We start from the raw sequence: 16,429 nt of genomic DNA, 5'->3' as shown, positions 1-16,429 counted from the left end.
CATGATAGCTTATCTCAGGAAAAAACATTTGGGGTGTTTCGCTTCGAAAAGCGGTTTATTCTTAGTGAATTCTGTTAAAGCTTCTTAAATTATCATTGAGGCGCGTTAAGGCAAATAAAGGATTTTGAAAGCTTTCAGCTCATTCGAAGAATGACTTGCACATAATAAGTTATACATTATTGTTCGACTGACATAGCCAAGTAGCCTATAGCTGTCCTTAAACTTGAACTTTTGTGGCTATCTTGTGTAGTTTTTGCGACACTCAGGCCTAGTTGTTCATAAACTTATTGTGTGTTGTGCTAACTATTATTTCTATAGGTCTGCCTAAAAAATTGTGAAAAATGAAATATTTTTTAAGGTTAATATAACGTTACTTAAACTCCTATAAGTTGTTAATGTCGCTGATAGATATGAATTAAATGGTTTAGAAAGTACTGAACTACTTTTGTCATGTCATTGGCATCTGAGAATTTCACCGTCTATGCAGCAAACACATAGCCTATATGCAGACATAAAATGTTTCAAGATCTCAGGAAAACTTTAATAGTTAATCATGATTAACAGAATCTAGTTATAATCTTGAGTTTTTAACTCTGGGTGCTTTTCGAAGATGACGTCAAATGCAGTCTCCCACAATGAAGATTTTGCAGATTCCTCTTCAAAGCAGCTGTCATGATCAATAGGTTCTCCAACAAACACTCTGGACATAACAAGATAACTTTAATAAAAATCTGCTCACGGCCATACGAGTCGGCTTGAAAATATCCTTAAACGAGCTTTAGAGTCCATTAATCGTATTTAGAACCACAGAAATAAAAAGCAATGCTTTGTGTAGATCGGGCTTGAACAGGAATGTAAGCTGATATGCCGTTCCCTGATACTATCCGTTTGATGATGTTCATGTTGATTTAAGCGCGCAAACTTGCAAAATAAGCACAAATACTTTAAAGCAAGAAACTTTTCCTCCAAGCATATACCTTTCTCTACACAAATAATCCAAAAGGTCTCCTTTGTGTTCGAAAGTGTTCCACTTTAAAATGTTGTTTTCTTGAGCGTTTATGATCTCATCGCACTTTTGAAATAAGCAAGTCATTTATATTTGTACACGTAGGCTATAACCTGTAGTCGTCATTCTAGTCAGATAGACCGCAAATTATATCTTATAGTCTAATAGCTTTGAGTCAACTAAAAATACATAACCCTGGTCCCTGTCCACTTTTTGTGCCACGTATTGTATATTAATAGTCTATATTGTAAAAGCATACGAATATTTTCGCTTGAATTATTCAATAATTTTATATCTTTATGTTTGTTTACCATTGACATGAGCCGATTGGTTTCAGGGTGACGAAATCGGTCGTATGTTTCTTCAAGTGCTTCACCAGCTGCTTCACCATCTTCTTGGGATTTTATCAATACCTTGACATCCTTCAAATCTTTCATTTTGACGTATCTGTACAGTAGTATTGCATTTTTTATTATGAATTGTAGAATTTTTGCATTCCATCATCATTTCATACAAACGTTTTGCCCCATGGCATGAAATTGGCAATATCACTATGGCTTTTCCCTGGCGTTTTATGTTGTCCTAAATTGCAAAAAAAATTGGTTTACCTGAACTTGGTTTTGTTATCTTGTGGGGCGTATTCTAGCATGGCGTTGCAAACATCCTCAATGGCTACCAGTATAGGCATGCTCCTAAACAAGACAAATTGCGAATATCTTTCTATTAATTCTAGACTACAGCACACACGAATTTATTAATTATGTTTACGAGGTAGAGAAGCCATCAAAGGAGGTAGAGAAAACATAGAACAAACAAAGACAACGTTTCAAATAGTCATTGCAAAAGACTTTCAAGGTCAAGTGAGGTCATCAGAGTAAGGCATAGAATGGAAACGACATTAATGTCTTCGATTAGCTTACTTTTCTCTCTTCTTTTCAGCTTTGCTTTTACGTCGGTCTTTTCGCTTTTTCTCTTTTATTTGTTCTTCTGTCATTTCTTTTTCTCCCTTCTTCAGGGAGGAGTTAATTTCTTCCACCATCAGCCGACACACTATTGATCAGAATTCCGATTGTTAAAAAAAGTGACAATAGCAAACGAAAATTAATAACCTTGTATTATAGCCTACCGTGACAACTGGTAGGAAATTTTTTGTTGTTATAAGCTACTCCATCAGGTTTTTGACCAGTTTTTTCTTTTTTGCCTTTTCGTTTTCCTAGGGTGCACTCGGTCTAGAAAAGAAATTGAATTAAAACTGTAATGAAAAATTAGAAATACATTATAACTTATTTCAAAAACATGCACAATGTCAATAAGCCAATTAGAAAACGAAATAAAGTAGCCTATATTTTAATACTGTAGACTATTGCTTCGACTATACCTATAAGCTTAACAAAAAAGATAAAATTTTAAATGCACGCCGCGTTTGAACATGAGTTGAAACTAATAGGTAGTTAACTACCGTTGACTAAGGTTCATGGAACTTAACTTAACGTAGGTTTCGCCGTAAGTACTACCTACGCCACCAAGCGCATTGTCTATGATGCACGGTTACAGGTTGAGATCGATAAAATATTACGATTAAATTCACAAAGGAAAAACAATTTGCATTACTTTTTCAGGATACTGGGTTAATCTCAGACAGCAGCCGACGTTACAAATACAAACAGCCTGATTATAAGCCGCTCCTTGTTGTAAGATACCCACAAAATCAAATTAGATGACATAAAGTAAATAGTAACTAAGACGCTGTTTTGTAAGCTAACTTATTCGAAACAACAGCCTACGATAGACTAAGTTACACAAAGTTGTTGAAACTTACCTCACTGGTTAAGTAAATCAAGACCAAAACGCTTAATAAGAACAAAGTAAAGAGAGATTTTTGGAAGTGTTGTTTTATTGACATCTTTGACAATCGTTTTGTATTCTCCTGTTCCTTCAACCTAATTTAAATCAACTGTAGGATACTTTCAAATATAAAAAACGTGAGATGACTGAGATGTACGCTAAAGAAAACTCGATAAAAAATCTCAATGAAAACGATGACGTGTCCCTGTTCATGACATGTTTAAATTCGAATCTTCCAAAGCTTCACGAATCACCACTTTAACATGGACCATTTTTCGGTTGGCCTACAGGTTTTACATTTTAGGAAAACTATAGCTTGTAACATCAAACGTATCTAATCATATGACTTCCGGTTTAAAGCGCCAAACTTTACAGTATGTCTTAGTCTGGTCTGTTCAAGCTTTCTTGAAACGATTGATAAAACCGTGTAACTGTGCAAATAGATGGCAGGTGATGTTTTTCTCAACAAAAAATGACACGTGCTTTCTTCATAACATACTTTTAAAGCTAGTTATTGCATTTTTTCAAAATCACCTCAAAAATAATGTTTCATAAATTTCCTATTTTGATCAAAAAGACTTTAAAAGTTGTATATTAATTGTTGTAAGTGCTATTAAAATTTACTATTTTGTTACCAATATTTTGTACTTATTTTTGAAGTATCGTGAAGCGCGGGTTTACGAAAAGATTCCTATATCATTAAACGTCAGTTATAGCTTGTTTTATTTTGAAATGAAAGATAAAAGTTGAGATTGTATTCTATTATTACTTCACTCTTTTACGATTTTTGTTGTGCAATTCCTATCATCAGTCCATAGATATTACATTAACACGATTATGTAGTGTCTATAAATTGATGATTCCATTGATTCCGTGATCTAGTGAAGTACGTTGTTACGGTGATAAACACGCCAGTCGCTAGTTTATTTATAGGCACAACATGCTTGGTGATCGGCCTAATTTTCTACCAAGACGTCACCACTAAGCTTTCGAATTTAGGTGCAAAACCATCATTTAAAGCCTCTGTCAGACAGCTGATCAGACTATAAACCTTACCAACATTTCTGCTTACCTTGTTACGAAAACATCAATTAATGTCTTTCCTTCAACATGCAAGCTTTTCTGGCATAGGTGGATTTAGCACAGTACCTCGTTCCAATGGTTTGAAGAAACGAAAGGTTGACACTTAAAAAGTTAATTGAAAATTAGTTGGCTTGAAACGTGTATGGCTTTTACAAGCTAATTATTTGAGTTTTGTTGTTTTTGCTGTATTCCATTGCCTTACCTCTTAATGAACAAAGATTGTTAGACTTTATATAGTACTGTAGTAGCTTCAGCATGCACAATTTACAAGTAATGTGGAACATTTGTTTAAGGTTTGGGGGCTAAACCGTGCATAGTAACCATTGATAAAAATGGCTAATAATTAATTAATTAATTTTTCAATTTATAACAATTTAACATCTTTGCTTCAATGTTTGTATTAGGTTTGAGCGTTTGGAATTATAAAATTGGGTCTAGTGCAGAAGTGCACAACCACAGTATGCCTTTGTGTACTAGACCCCGGCTAATCAAATTGTGACGTCATCAGGTTGTGAACTTCTGCACTAGACCCATACAATTTTTCTGCTAATACTTTGCAGGCTTATTGCAACAGTATACAGCTTGCTTATTATAAAAATAGATACTTGAATCTATTTTTCACTTTGTTCTTAGACTTAAAAGTTTCAGTGTGTTATGGAATAAGCGTTCATTGACGGACAATGTTCAAATTTCTGACATATATGTTGAAACAAAAATACTATTCATTGTGTCTATAGTTTTGGTTTACATCAATCATTTGTTATGGCATGTTTTTCAATATTGATACCCTAAAGCTTAAATAAAAGAGAATTGTTTTGTTTTGTAACAGAAGAAGCAAAATGTCCCAATGGAGATTGAAGAAATGGATGCTGAGGATATCAAAAAACAGAACCAAGTATATGCCCGTTTGAGCTTCCTGATTTGAAAATTAAAACTAGTTATGAAATTGCAAATCTCTTGAAAACTTTGTCGCACTGTCATCTTGTATTGGTATTTTTGCAGCGTTATATGGACGTCTTACGAGATCTCACTCGTTTGAGAGATCACTATTATTCAGTGTACTTAAGCAAACTTGAGGCTAAAGTAGATAAACAGCGAAAAGAGCTTGCTGCAAGGGAAGAGGCTTTGAAGAAGAAGTTATTAAAAGAAGAAAAAAGGAAGGTACTGGTATTATTTTAAAAGTAATTGATAAGTGTTAGAAAAAGTGGTCAACATAATGTATCAATTTGGCTGGGATGATTACTTTTCCTGCTAATTGGCCCTGGACTGCGTTTAAACTTGACTTGATATTTGCCATAGGTCAAAGAAGCACATGTCACAAGTCGGCGTTTGCCCAAACATGTTTTAAAAAACGATATAGAATTCTTGAGAAATATTCCGAAATCTCATTACTATCATTTGGTTGCAGTTGAAAAGCTTATGAAAAGCAGAGGATTGCTTCAACAAAGGTTCGTTATCATTTAATTTCCATTCTACCTTATCATTAAGTAATAATTGAGGGATGCACATTATGATATATTTTAGCATTTTAAGGTTAACCACTTAACTCATGCGTAAAACATATTGTGCGTGTGTAGTGCTGTGCATTACGTATCATGTGAAATGCTCTGCTTGTTTTTTATGTTGGATTATTGCAGGTTTGAGTTGGAGGATTTCTGGAAAAAGGTTAAAGCAGACCAGAACTTCTGGACAAAGCCTGTTCACCCTGCATTGTCTCCAGACACACTTACAGAGCATATGCTTTCAAGATACAGTTCTTTGACAGCAAATTCCAAAATGGGTATGATGCTTCGTTTTTAGCTTAATGTGATAGAAATGAAACCCATGGCACATAAGGTATTTACTGCAACTACTATAACTTCTTTGATTACTTGTTCAAGGTTTTTTGCTTTGTATGAATTTAAAGAAAGTGTCACTTATTCTTTACATTTATAGATAGTCACACTAGTTTTGAAAGTGAAACCAATGCAGTTAATACTATCACCTTGCCTGGAATATTAAAAAGTGCCATGAAATCAAACAGTGATGATGCAGATTCTCCAAGGTTGGTATTGGACTAATCAAGTATGAAATCCTACTTATCTTTTACATATTGATAGATGATATCACAAAGCTGATGTTTCCAATAAAAGGATTTGCTTGATAAATCTTAGGTCTGAAACTCCACCTATTGTGTTTCCACCTCCACCTGAGTTTCCAAAACTTCATTCTTTCAAGTTAAAACTACCTCTGGTTTGTTTATATTCTTACAGTAAAATATATTCCAATTGCTTTGTTCCTATGAGTTTTTATGTTTATAGTCTGAATTATGGCTGTTTAACTAAACATGGGGTTGGCAGAATGTTAGGTTTTTGTGTACCTTGATATTATAATATATATATATTTTTTAAAAAGAGTTATAAGTCAGCTGCAAGTGTTGCCACAACTGATACTGGCACAGAAAAGGAAAATATATCAAGTAGTCTTAAACCAGTGAAAAAACACCGGCAAAAGCATGAACATTTCATCAGGCGCGAAGCATACGATGTTGCAGTTGTAAAGACTGCCATGTCTGGAAGGATGCTGGGAAAGTAAGTAGAAATAACTGATAAAAGTAAATGTTGCTGTAAAACAAAGATTTTACAAATGAAGCTGAAAAATGACATACAAGAGGCTATATTATCAAAATGAAAGAAAAATCTTTATGTAATAGACACAGACTAAATATTGGAGAGCATCAACCATTATCAGAAATAACCGAACTGTGGTGTTCAAGCAGCGAGAAAAGCTCTGTCATTTCTAGTAAAGAAGTAACGAATACAATGAGCAAATTCAGTAAGTTTGATTTTTTGTAGCTGTTTGTTAACTGTGTTTGATGCTACTTGGTGTCATAGTATAATTTTTAGGATTAGCTGACTGTAAATTATACAGTTGCTCTAAACTTTACATAAGTATTGATTTACAATTTTTTTGCTGCTCAGAAAAGAATGCAAAAACATCAATTCCCCAAAATTTTAAGCAGGTTGTACAAAATGTTGATGAAATTAGGTTGGATCCAATAACTGAATTGCCTTTACAAGAAGAAAGTAAGTGGCCATTATTATAAGCCTAACATTGTTGAGAAAATTAAAAGCATGTGATTGAAGGTAACTGGAGATTGTAAAGATGCACTAAACTTAGTTTTGGTCAAAAGCTTTGAAAGTAAAGTGTTTGCTTGCCTTTTATCTATGGTGGAATGCAGTAAACTAAAACTAATTTATATTTTGTTAGGTGTAGATGACAAAAAAAATCTGCCACTTTCTATGCAAATGATGGTGGAAAAGGAAAAAGTAACATTATTGGTAAGCAATGTTATGGGTGAGGTTTCTTTCTGTAAAATGTTAGTCATCAGTCATCCATGCACTAATGTTACTTTATATTGCCTGACTACTTCCATAAATATCTGTGTATTTTTAGGAGGCTCATTGTCCAAGTGCAGTCTGGGTTAATTATGCATATGATGACTGCAAGACAAACACACCGGTAGTTAGAAACAAGGACTGAAAGGGTTGTAGTGAGTGTTACTTTGTAATGTATATTTCGGCCTTCTTAGGAGTTTGGATTATATTTCTCAATTCTGCAAACCTGCACTTCTCAAGGTAATTGTTTAGTGAACCAGTTATGTAACAATGCTTGTCATTTTGTAGTGCAATTACATTTGATCATCATGTTTTTAAGCTAATAATACAGTCTATATAGACAGCATTTCACAGTAAATTACTGTTCGGTGTTCACTGTATTAATATTATAAACATCATTGTGTTACAATTTTTTATCTTCCATAAACTGCACAACTAAGGGGTGTTCACATTTTAAAAACTCACTGTTTCTGCTGCGTTTCATGTGCAAGATGTAAAACAAAAGATTGCAATTTTCTCAAATTGACTCCTCTTTAGCCCATCCCCCAATGACGCAAAGATTTAGCACATTGTTTTGAAAATCTAGCAATTTCCCTATTAAATTCATTTCTACAAAATAGAATTGAAAGAAATGCATTTGATACTTAGCAACACCAAAAGGGAAGAGAACTGTAGTAGCCTTTCATGGTAAATGTGAAAAAATGGTTACAAGAGAGAATGTAACAAGTCCAATCAATCATCACCAATGTAATCAAAAAGAAGTTTTCTTGTGTAACTGCGGATTGTACATAAGTTCACTTTCATTCTACAAACAAAGTTTTAAATGTAGCTCTCTATCATACTTTCATAGTATTAGCCTTTCAAGCATTCCTCAACGATTTGAAATCTTGGTGTTCAAAAACCTGGTATGCGGCTATACCTGTGGCCCCTACCTATAGCCTGCGGCCATCATCAGGCTCACATGTAACTTCGAACTAAAGATAAAGAGATATGAAACTAACAGTGAAAGTTCAAGAGTAACAAAATTTATTTCAATTTGGCTGACAGAAAACTGCCTTATTCAGGAGCAAATTATTTTTTCAAGCATTTAGTGGTAAATGTTAACTTGCATTCACAAATTTTATAAGGTCACCGAAGTTATGGTACGTGTTAGAGTAGATATTGCATAGCAATAGCAAGTATAATCACATCGCACAACAACAGCTATGTAGAACTGTAAATTCAAATGGTCTCACCTTCCACAAGACCCTGTATGTACAATCAACTGCTTTCACATGTTTCATCAAACATGGCAAAACCAAGGAAAATTTTCAAATCTGCGTACATAAAAAGGAAAATTCTCCATTGAGAAAAAATGAGAACCAGAATGACTGACAAACATTTATTTGACATCCTTTACAATTCGTATCACTGCTTATACCAAGAACGCTGAAGTAATGCGGCACAATAGTAATGTGGCACAACTGCCATGTTGTACTTCTGCTACTGCATTGTTTGTTGTTGCCTTTAAGAAATTATTGCTGGACTGCAAAGTTTATTTATGTTGTTCAAATGGGCTTTTAGTTCATTAAAAAACTTGTTTTCAGATTTTGTTTGGGGCATTGGAGTAGGGCCTAAACGGGGTCCAGCTTAAAAAACATTGCAATCTTATTTTTGAACGTCTTGCACAGGAAGTAGCAGAAACAGTAAGTTTTCCAAAAATTTGCCTATTGTGTGCAATACTGCACATACCATATTTTTTCAACTGTATAAAATTTTTTGTATTGATCATCATTTTTGTGGCTTACGTTTTTTTATTAAACCAAAAGCTTATTTGGCATTTTTTTGGCCTCCCCTTGTTTACAATTTTATCTTTCTTCTTTGCACCTGTTATGTTGTCTTAGAAACATATAAAATAGTGAGTATTTTGCAGAGGATTACCGTACCTTTTGTTCCAATAGGACTTACTGTATATTTACACGCCACTTACTAAATTACCCTTTTAGCACCATCATATGAGGCTTACAATCAAGTAAATACGGTACTTAATATTTAAAAATCTTTTCTTCAGCTTTTTATTCATTCCATTGATTTGTGCTGTCACTGTATTATTAATTATCAATTGGTGTTTCCACGTATCTACAGGTCACTAAATAGTGTTCAACGAATCTTTGTTAGTAAAATTGCTTTTGCTTTGCTTTACCTATATAGTTATTTTTGTTTTCTCTGGTGGTAGTTACACTGTGATTTTTTAGATGAACAAACTTGTAGCTTGACGTTGTGACAATCAGACAATACCACACACTGTGCACATGCATTGCTTTCATCAGAAATACGTAATAGCTTCCTCAGACAAACAAAACTGTATAAATAATACTTGGTAAAATAAAAATGTTTGTGTTGTAAAGCTGTTTTAAAATGACTTTGTGTTTATCTTAGGAATATTTCTTATAGTGCGTAATTCTGCATCCATTTCCATATCTCAACCAATTCAATTCTGATTTATGTTATTAATACTGTCACAAATTGACAGCAAGTGAGCTGATTTTTCCTGTATGATTTCTACTGTGATGCGTGTGATAGTGCATGTATATTAAAGAAGCTTGAGATTTAAAACTTTTAGTGGTCTAACCTTATCCTCCATAGTGGCTGAAAATTGTCAAATTTTCCTGCTATCGCAAGAGAAATTGTTGGCTTATGCCCTATCAGTGGATGAAGAATTTCGTTTTGTACAAGGCTACAAGATTTTAACATTTTTTGACCATTAAATAAAAACAACAATGGTATTCAAATTAACCCTCAAATTTTTTACCTATAAAGTACCCATTTTACCCCAAAAGCTGTTTGAAAATTTAACATAAACACACAATCACTACGTAGAAAACCAAAACTTTTCACAAAAAAGAATTTTATAAGGCAAAAAATAAAAAATGTTTGAAGAAACACTTCTGATCATTGAAAAAAAAAGTATTACAAATTTGTGAAATCTAGAAAAAAAATTTTTCTTCTAAACTAATTATGACATATCTAATATGATTACTTACAACAACGGGCCTACTTAAAGTTTGTTTGGAAATTATAAAAAAAATTATAAGGACTTGCAGTGGTGTAAACCTTAAAATTACCCCACGCTATAAGGTTTAAATAGAACAAAACCATAAACATCCAATTTTGAGGTAAATTTTTTGAAGGTGGAATATCTTTTCAATTTATGCTTCATTAATAAGGTCGTATCTTAACTTACTTTCAGAAAAAGTTTGGGTAAACATGAAAAATGTATATATTTACCTCCTAAAAGTTGGAAATGTATATCTAAAAAAGTTGTTGACGTACAATATAGCAACTACCTTATGCATAATGTTCTTAATTAATCAAAACTTTAGTAAAATCTGGGTAGATGACCTGAAAAATCGCCAAGCATTGGTTAAAATGGAATTAAATAACCCATAAGTTATACTTATTCTGTTGTGTACGTAGTCCTGAGCCAAGCTGGTCATGGGAAAATGTCACGTAAGTCAAGCAAAAATAACAACATTTATTTAATTGTAACAACCAATTCCGCTGCATGAGTGTATGCTACAAACATAGTACTTCACAATTACTGGCATTTGAGTCACATAAAAAGCCGTGAAACATTCCATCATGGTGGTTATGTGATTTCAGTAGTATTATGTTAACCTACGAGTATGTGTCAGTTGAATCCAGTGTACTGAGAAAATAAGATTGCATTGCAGTTGAAGCCGCGATGTTAGTCAACTGCAAACTGCAAATCACATTTAGTGCAAACCCAAGCGACCAACTTAGAATTCCTGCCGTCTTCCAACATTAACCTTGAGCGATTTCATTATCAATCATAGGTCTCTTCTCAACCCATACTTCAAAGTAAACCTTATTACTGGTACTTTTTTGAAACTGTCTTTAAGTAACAGTCTCTTGGCATTATTAATGACAATATAAAGAAGTATTTTTAAAAGTTATCGAAATATATACTGTACCAATAAAAGCCATTTTTGCTGATTTGACAACTTCATCATGTTAAACAATACTTTGAACACAAAGATTTTTCACTTATGATATTGAATATATTAATAATACAACATAGATATCTTGCTAACAAAATAAGCATTTTTAAAACAAGTCTTTCTTTCATAAATTTCCTTCTTTTTTCATTTTTTTATGTTCCTTTAAGAGTTCATCTTTAAAGTTTGAGAAAAACCCATTTTCTGAATCTCTTGATGAATTTTTTATAAGATTATTCTTCTGTTGAAACCCCATACTTGCAACCTATGATCAAGAAAATTATAACATGCTGAAAAGAGCTATTGTAACACAACTTTGTAACGCAAAGGTCTCCAAACTGGCAGAGCTATGTACGAGTGTGCTCAATTTTTGCAAACGATTGAAAGAGCGGCACTAGTTTGTCAAGATGTGAAGGTGCTCAAATTGTTTCGTTTTTTGCTTGCACTTGTTTACTTGGCAAAAAAAAATAACGCTGTGAACACGCCTTGCGGTTGATAAATCATAAAGGTTTTGACTGATTTCAGACTAAATTTCATGTGATCGTGATGTAATAAAGCAAAAACAGAGTACATTTCAATGTTTTTTAGCTTGTTTAGTTCAACTTTGCATAATTCTAAAGTTCGAATATTTTGGCACCTTTCTTTTATGCCCAACAAGCATGCTGTTCGTCTAATTAAGTATTTCTCTTAAAGTACAGGCAACATGTGTTTAAGTAATGTAGGCCTATGACAAAACACAACTCAAGTGATGGGTTCATATTAATTGTATGAATGTGTGAGTTTATAATAAAAAAATTTTTTGATTGTGTGAATGACTCTGTTTTTATAGGCTGCTGTATATGGAATGAATTAACTAATTTTAATGACCAGTGGCAGTGTGGATGTGTTTTGTCCGTGTCCGTATGTTATTAGTACCTGTTTTCATATTTCAGCCCTTTTCGAACTAATTCGGCACTTTTTCATAATTCCCCAGAGGTGTCCAATTAGCCAATTTCTACTGGACAATAAAAAATGTGGCTTAGTTTTTGTATTACAGTGCTGTAAATCCCACGTACAAGTTTGACTTATCGATATTAATAAGCTAGGCGACATTTTCTCTATATTTTTTCTTTATAGTGTAAAGGAATACATATGCTACTCATCTACAACTGAGATAAATCTTCACAATACGAAGGGCGATGGCCAGAACGCTTGCGATTTAAGAATCAAAGCGGGTCAATGATTAATTATTATAGTTACATACAGGCAATTAAAAAATTTTGCCACTCAAAGAAGATGGTGGCCGTAATTCGAAAAACGTCTATATTTTCACAATTCAAGATAAAGTTTTTACATTGCAATGCTTCAACTTTCTTCTTTGATGCGTCCCTCCGTTTTGATTAATGCGGCTCATTGTTCAACAAGCTTAGAGACCAATGCTGCACTGTAACAATAACGGGTGGCACATACCTTGAACCTGTTGTACATTCCAACAGAAATTTGAGCTGCCCGCCGCACTAATTTGGTATCTGACAGAGTTTCCACTAAACGTGGGTTGCTAAGAAACACTGAAAGCAAACGTTGAAATGGCATACTTGATTTCTAACAAACAAATTCAATATTTTTGCTATAGGTACAATTTAACCAAAAAACTTAACTACAGAATAAGCATTCAGTCGTGCACAGATGCACAGCAGTTCCCAGTAGCATATCCCTGCAGGTAAACAAAACTTGATTTTTACAGTCACTCTGTTGGCTTTCTGATTAAGGATAACTAAGAAGTATATACCTCTTAACTAAATGTAAACGAATATAATTTATTAAATTACCTCGGTTGCTACTTAGGTTGTTAATAACAATGTTTTAATGTTTGTGAGCATGTCCTTCAATTAACAAAACATTTTTTTGATGTTTTTTTATAATATATTTGTGCATATTTTGTTAAATTCAAAATTAAGTTGAAGTTACATGGATTGATTTTGTTTTGCATGTAAAGCAAAGTTGAAAATAATCAACTAGAACTAAAGCACTACACTCACACGCGTCACAGATACCACGCAAGCTCTTATGCATTTTACATGGCATGCTACACTGACCACGTTTCAAGACAGCAGATATAACAAGACCAGTGCATAGAATACAAACTGCTATAATATAAGAACTACTTAAAATATTTAAAAAAAATTTTTATCTTGCAATAAAATTCCTATGCTACTCACTTGAGCTAAATCTTTACAATCCGATTCCCAAAACACTTGCAATTTAAAACAGAATCAAAGTAGGTCGACATTTTCTATTGTGAAGTATATGCGATTGAAAAAAATTTACCAGCCAAACAATTATGGCTGGAACTCAAAACTTGGGCTCTATTGCAGTGGTTCTCAACTCGTTTTCAGCTATGGACTGTCAGAAAAAGTTTTAGACTTTCCTGGATCACCAAAATGATGTTCCATATAAAAGAAATTTTATTTTTTCCTAAATCCGCTTCAAGGTCATAATAGTGGCTTCCAATCACATGTTGATAGAAAAAAAAATCCAAAGAACAATGTCCAATTTATTGTGAAGAAGATCAACCATACTAATCATTTAAAAAAATACAAGAGAAACTCTCATTCATGTGCATAAAACAAAGGTTTTGTTTAGTAACTATGTAGTTCTCTTTTCTTTTCACTCATCGTTAGTGCTCTTTTTTGCTCACACACTGTTCGATGTCGAGAGTGGTATAAGGTCCATATCCTCTGATTATTGTTTTTTAAACTACATTTCAAACTAAAAAATGCAAACCTTATTAACAACTTTGCACGAACACACAAGGTCGATTATTAATACAACACACTTTTGACTAAAATTCCAAATCGGCAATTAAAGAAAAGAAGAAGCAGTAATTCATCTTCATTGTGTGTACTCTGCGTCCCTGCCTGATCATTGTATTAACTTATTCCCAGACATAGACTAATGCTTGCATTATGACATGAAATTTCTGACGTAATGTATGATGATGTATCAGACCTGGAAAGTTTACCACTGCATTCATTCCAAAAAGCCATTTTTCGTTACAATTGAAACGTTCAATTAATAGTAGGCATACACTGGGTTCAATAATATAATCTGTTTGGTGTATGGACACAATTGGCGCAGAAGCCAACTTTCTGCACCTGAGAAATCCAGTGCATCATATAAACTTTCCAGTAGAGCTAAAAAGCATTCCAGGGACCACCAGTTGGGAACCACTAGTCCAGGGGTTCTTAAACTTTTTGGCACACGCCCCCCTTGACGGTACCTAAAAGTTTCGTGCCCCACCTCATTGCAAAATAAAAAAGCATTAAACAAAACAACAATTTATTTTCAATTAATTTTCATTAATGTGAAGGATGTAGGCTAGTTGTTTTTGGGAAACCAAACGTTTAATTCGAGGCTTTGTAGAAGATAATGCACATCTTAGGTCGGCTTCACAGTCAAATTTGTTCCTAGGTTTTGTCTTTATATTCATGAAGATGACCCTGCAAATGACTTGGTCTCAAAACGTCGTTGCTTAGCTTTTCTGAGCATATCACGCATTGCGGTACGACTTTTCCGTTCACTGTTGTATCTATAAAGCCATACTTCAGATAATTTTGGTCATACTTTCTCTTTTATCCACTCATTTTGTGTCAATACAATTAGTTTAATTACTAAAATACCTGGTTATTAAATCAATACCAAATTTAAGTTTTACTTCATTTTACGGTTTTAATATTGGCTGACGTTGGTTTTACCCTATTTAAACCGGGTGTGCGACATTACTATTTTTATTATGTGTGGCCGACACTGCACACAAATTTTCAATCGTTAATGACTCGAAAATAAAACGTCGTAAACTGATCGGATATTTACAGGTTAGTAGCAAAAACATCTGGCTTTCTGTATACATCATAATTGTAAAACTAAAAAAAATGCTTTTAGTGTAAATTAAGTATTTCTACAAGTGATACATTTGTAAAAGTTTTTCTTGTTACGCAGCCCCCGTTGTGAAAAAAAAACATGTCACCGCAAAAAGAGAACACAAGAGAACAGTTAGTCGAGCTAGGAGTGCGTGAATGAGTAAACGAAAACAATGCGGAGAGACACCAAATATTATGACGTAACCATTGACGTATTTCAAAATTCAAATTTCAAAAGTACAATTGCCATCGTGACACACTTTAAAATTTTAGTAAAAATGAACCTATAGGCTAGCAAAAGTCAAGAAAGCATGTTTAGACATAGGCCTAGCTCATATAATAGACAGTTTGTCATCTCTCGCGCCCCCCTATTAATGTTACGCGCCCCCAAGTTTAAGAACCACTGCACTAGTCTATTGGAAAGGTAACTTTTTATTGCAGTAAGGTTTAGAATTTTGGTCAGACTTGAGCAACCCTCGAGCAACACTTCAATAGTTTTATAAACAAACCTAATGATAAAGAATAAAATTTAAATAAGTACAGAAGTATTGTCTATAGCTTATAGAAGCTTGTCTATATTTGTCATATTTTCTTAACTTATCTGACTTAAAGTTTACCAAGTTTGACTATTTCATTCTAGCCTATGTAGATCATGCAGTCTGTTGTTAAAATAGGTGGTTAGGTTAGAATGGATATACCAAAAGCCTTGACTTAAGCTATTTAGGGTTTTATTGGAGTAAGCGTTAGCCTATATTGGAAGGTAGATTTAGGCTAATATGTTATAAAATTTATGTTAGGTAAACAAGAAACCGTGCAAAATAGCTTCGATCGGAAAATTTTTTCCGATGAAATAGTGACATCCTAAAGTTTAATGACATTCCAGCATTCTGACATTTTTTGTAGGCATAGCTGTAATATGTAGAAAAATGAAATATACAGTTACCCTTCAAAGTTAATATCTATACTTTGTTTTTTATTTCACTATAAACTCTGTTAAGATGGTTCAGCTACTATCAACTGACAGGCCTAGACTAGTTCAACTAAATAGCGATTTAACCGTCAATTAAACAAACCAGTGAAAACTGAGGCTTTTGATAGGCTAGTGCTAGGCCTACTTATCTTAGCTACTCGGATACGGGACTACGGGACTAACGGGAGTCTAGTAGAGTAGTAGACCATTGCACAACCACAGGAAACCTTTGTATACTAGTTCCCAGCTAC

The 16,429-nt window shown here is 33.6% G+C and overlaps 3 protein-coding genes across 4 annotated transcripts; 1 reads left to right on the top strand and 2 right to left on the bottom strand.

Annotated features, from left to right (window-relative positions):
- Nucleotides 1-517: 517 nt before the first annotated feature.
- On the bottom strand, nt 518-2,998 carry LOC143461175 (uncharacterized). The gene is made up of 7 exons (XM_076958994.1): nt 2,826-2,998; nt 2,133-2,235; nt 1,927-2,056; nt 1,615-1,698; nt 1,318-1,453; nt 978-1,072; nt 518-700 (listed from the first exon to the last, which is right to left on the bottom strand). The coding sequence occupies exons 1-7, from the start codon at nt 2,907-2,909 to the stop codon at nt 568-570; spliced, it is 765 nt and encodes a 254-aa protein (XP_076815109.1). The 5' UTR covers nt 2,910-2,998; the 3' UTR covers nt 518-567.
- Nucleotides 2,999-3,726: 728 nt separating this feature from the next.
- On the top strand, nt 3,727-10,012 carry LOC143446316 (uncharacterized). Of its 2 annotated transcripts, none has more exons than XM_076945916.1 (12): nt 3,727-4,029; nt 4,764-4,829; nt 4,937-5,095; nt 5,234-5,382; nt 5,572-5,714; nt 5,870-5,978; nt 6,088-6,166; nt 6,329-6,504; nt 6,627-6,748; nt 6,895-6,999; nt 7,190-7,254; nt 7,370-10,012. In XM_076945916.1, exons 1-12 carry the CDS (start codon nt 3,946-3,948, stop codon nt 7,454-7,456), a joined length of 1,344 nt encoding a protein of 447 aa, XP_076802031.1. In that variant the 5' UTR covers nt 3,727-3,945; the 3' UTR covers nt 7,457-10,012. The 2 variants fall into 2 exon arrangements, with proteins under 2 accessions (XP_076802031.1, XP_076802025.1); XM_076945910.1 differs by having other exon boundaries at nt 3,728-4,029; nt 7,184-7,254; nt 7,370-10,011.
- Nucleotides 10,013-10,805: 793 nt separating this feature from the next.
- LOC143446331 (uncharacterized) lies at nt 10,806-16,340 on the bottom strand. The gene is made up of 2 exons (XM_076945926.1): nt 12,759-16,340; nt 10,806-11,574 (listed from the first exon to the last, which is right to left on the bottom strand). The coding sequence occupies exons 1-2, from the start codon at nt 12,879-12,881 to the stop codon at nt 11,437-11,439; spliced, it is 261 nt and encodes an 86-aa protein (XP_076802041.1). The 5' UTR covers nt 12,882-16,340; the 3' UTR covers nt 10,806-11,436.
- Between the last annotated feature and the right edge of the window lie 89 nt (nt 16,341-16,429).

This window comes from Clavelina lepadiformis, chromosome 1 (genome assembly GCF_947623445.1).
Source record: "Clavelina lepadiformis chromosome 1, kaClaLepa1.1, whole genome shotgun sequence".
NCBI lineage: Eukaryota > Metazoa > Chordata > Ascidiacea > Aplousobranchia > Clavelinidae > Clavelina > Clavelina lepadiformis.
The sequence above is the reverse complement of the archived record's forward strand: the minus strand, read 5'-3'. Positions and strand labels throughout refer to the sequence as shown.

What these genes read in the sequence shown, in the direction of transcription:
- LOC143461175 (XM_076958994.1), bottom strand. Translation starts at nt 2,909, where the DNA reads ATGTCAATAAAACAACACTTCCAAAAATCTCTCTTTACTTTGTTCTTA. An exon ending in CCAATCGGCTCATGTCAATG is followed by an intron (nt 1,073 to 1,317) that starts GTAAACAAACAT and finishes TTATTTCAAAAG; the next exon opens with TGCGATGAGATCATAAACGC. An exon ending in GATTATTTGTGTAGAGAAAG is followed by an intron (nt 701 to 977) that starts GTATATGCTTGG and finishes TGTTATGTCCAG; the next exon opens with AGTGTTTGTTGGAGAACCTA.
- LOC143446331 (XM_076945926.1), bottom strand. Translation starts at nt 12,881, where the DNA reads ATGCCATTTCAACGTTTGCTTTCAGTGTTTCTTAGCAACCCACGTTTA. An exon ending in GAATGTACAACAGGTTCAAG is followed by an intron (nt 11,575 to 12,758) that starts GTATGTGCCACC and finishes TCTTGATCATAG; the next exon opens with GTTGCAAGTATGGGGTTTCA.
- LOC143446316 (XM_076945910.1), top strand. Translation starts at nt 3,946, where the DNA reads ATGTCTTTCCTTCAACATGCAAGCTTTTCTGGCATAGGTGGATTTAGC. An exon ending in TCTGGAAGGATGCTGGGAAA is followed by an intron (nt 6,505 to 6,626) that starts GTAAGTAGAAAT and finishes TTTATGTAATAG; the next exon opens with ACACAGACTAAATATTGGAG. An exon ending in ATTGCCTTTACAAGAAGAAA is followed by an intron (nt 7,000 to 7,183) that starts GTAAGTGGCCAT and finishes ATATTTTGTTAG; the next exon opens with GTGTAGATGACAAAAAAAAT.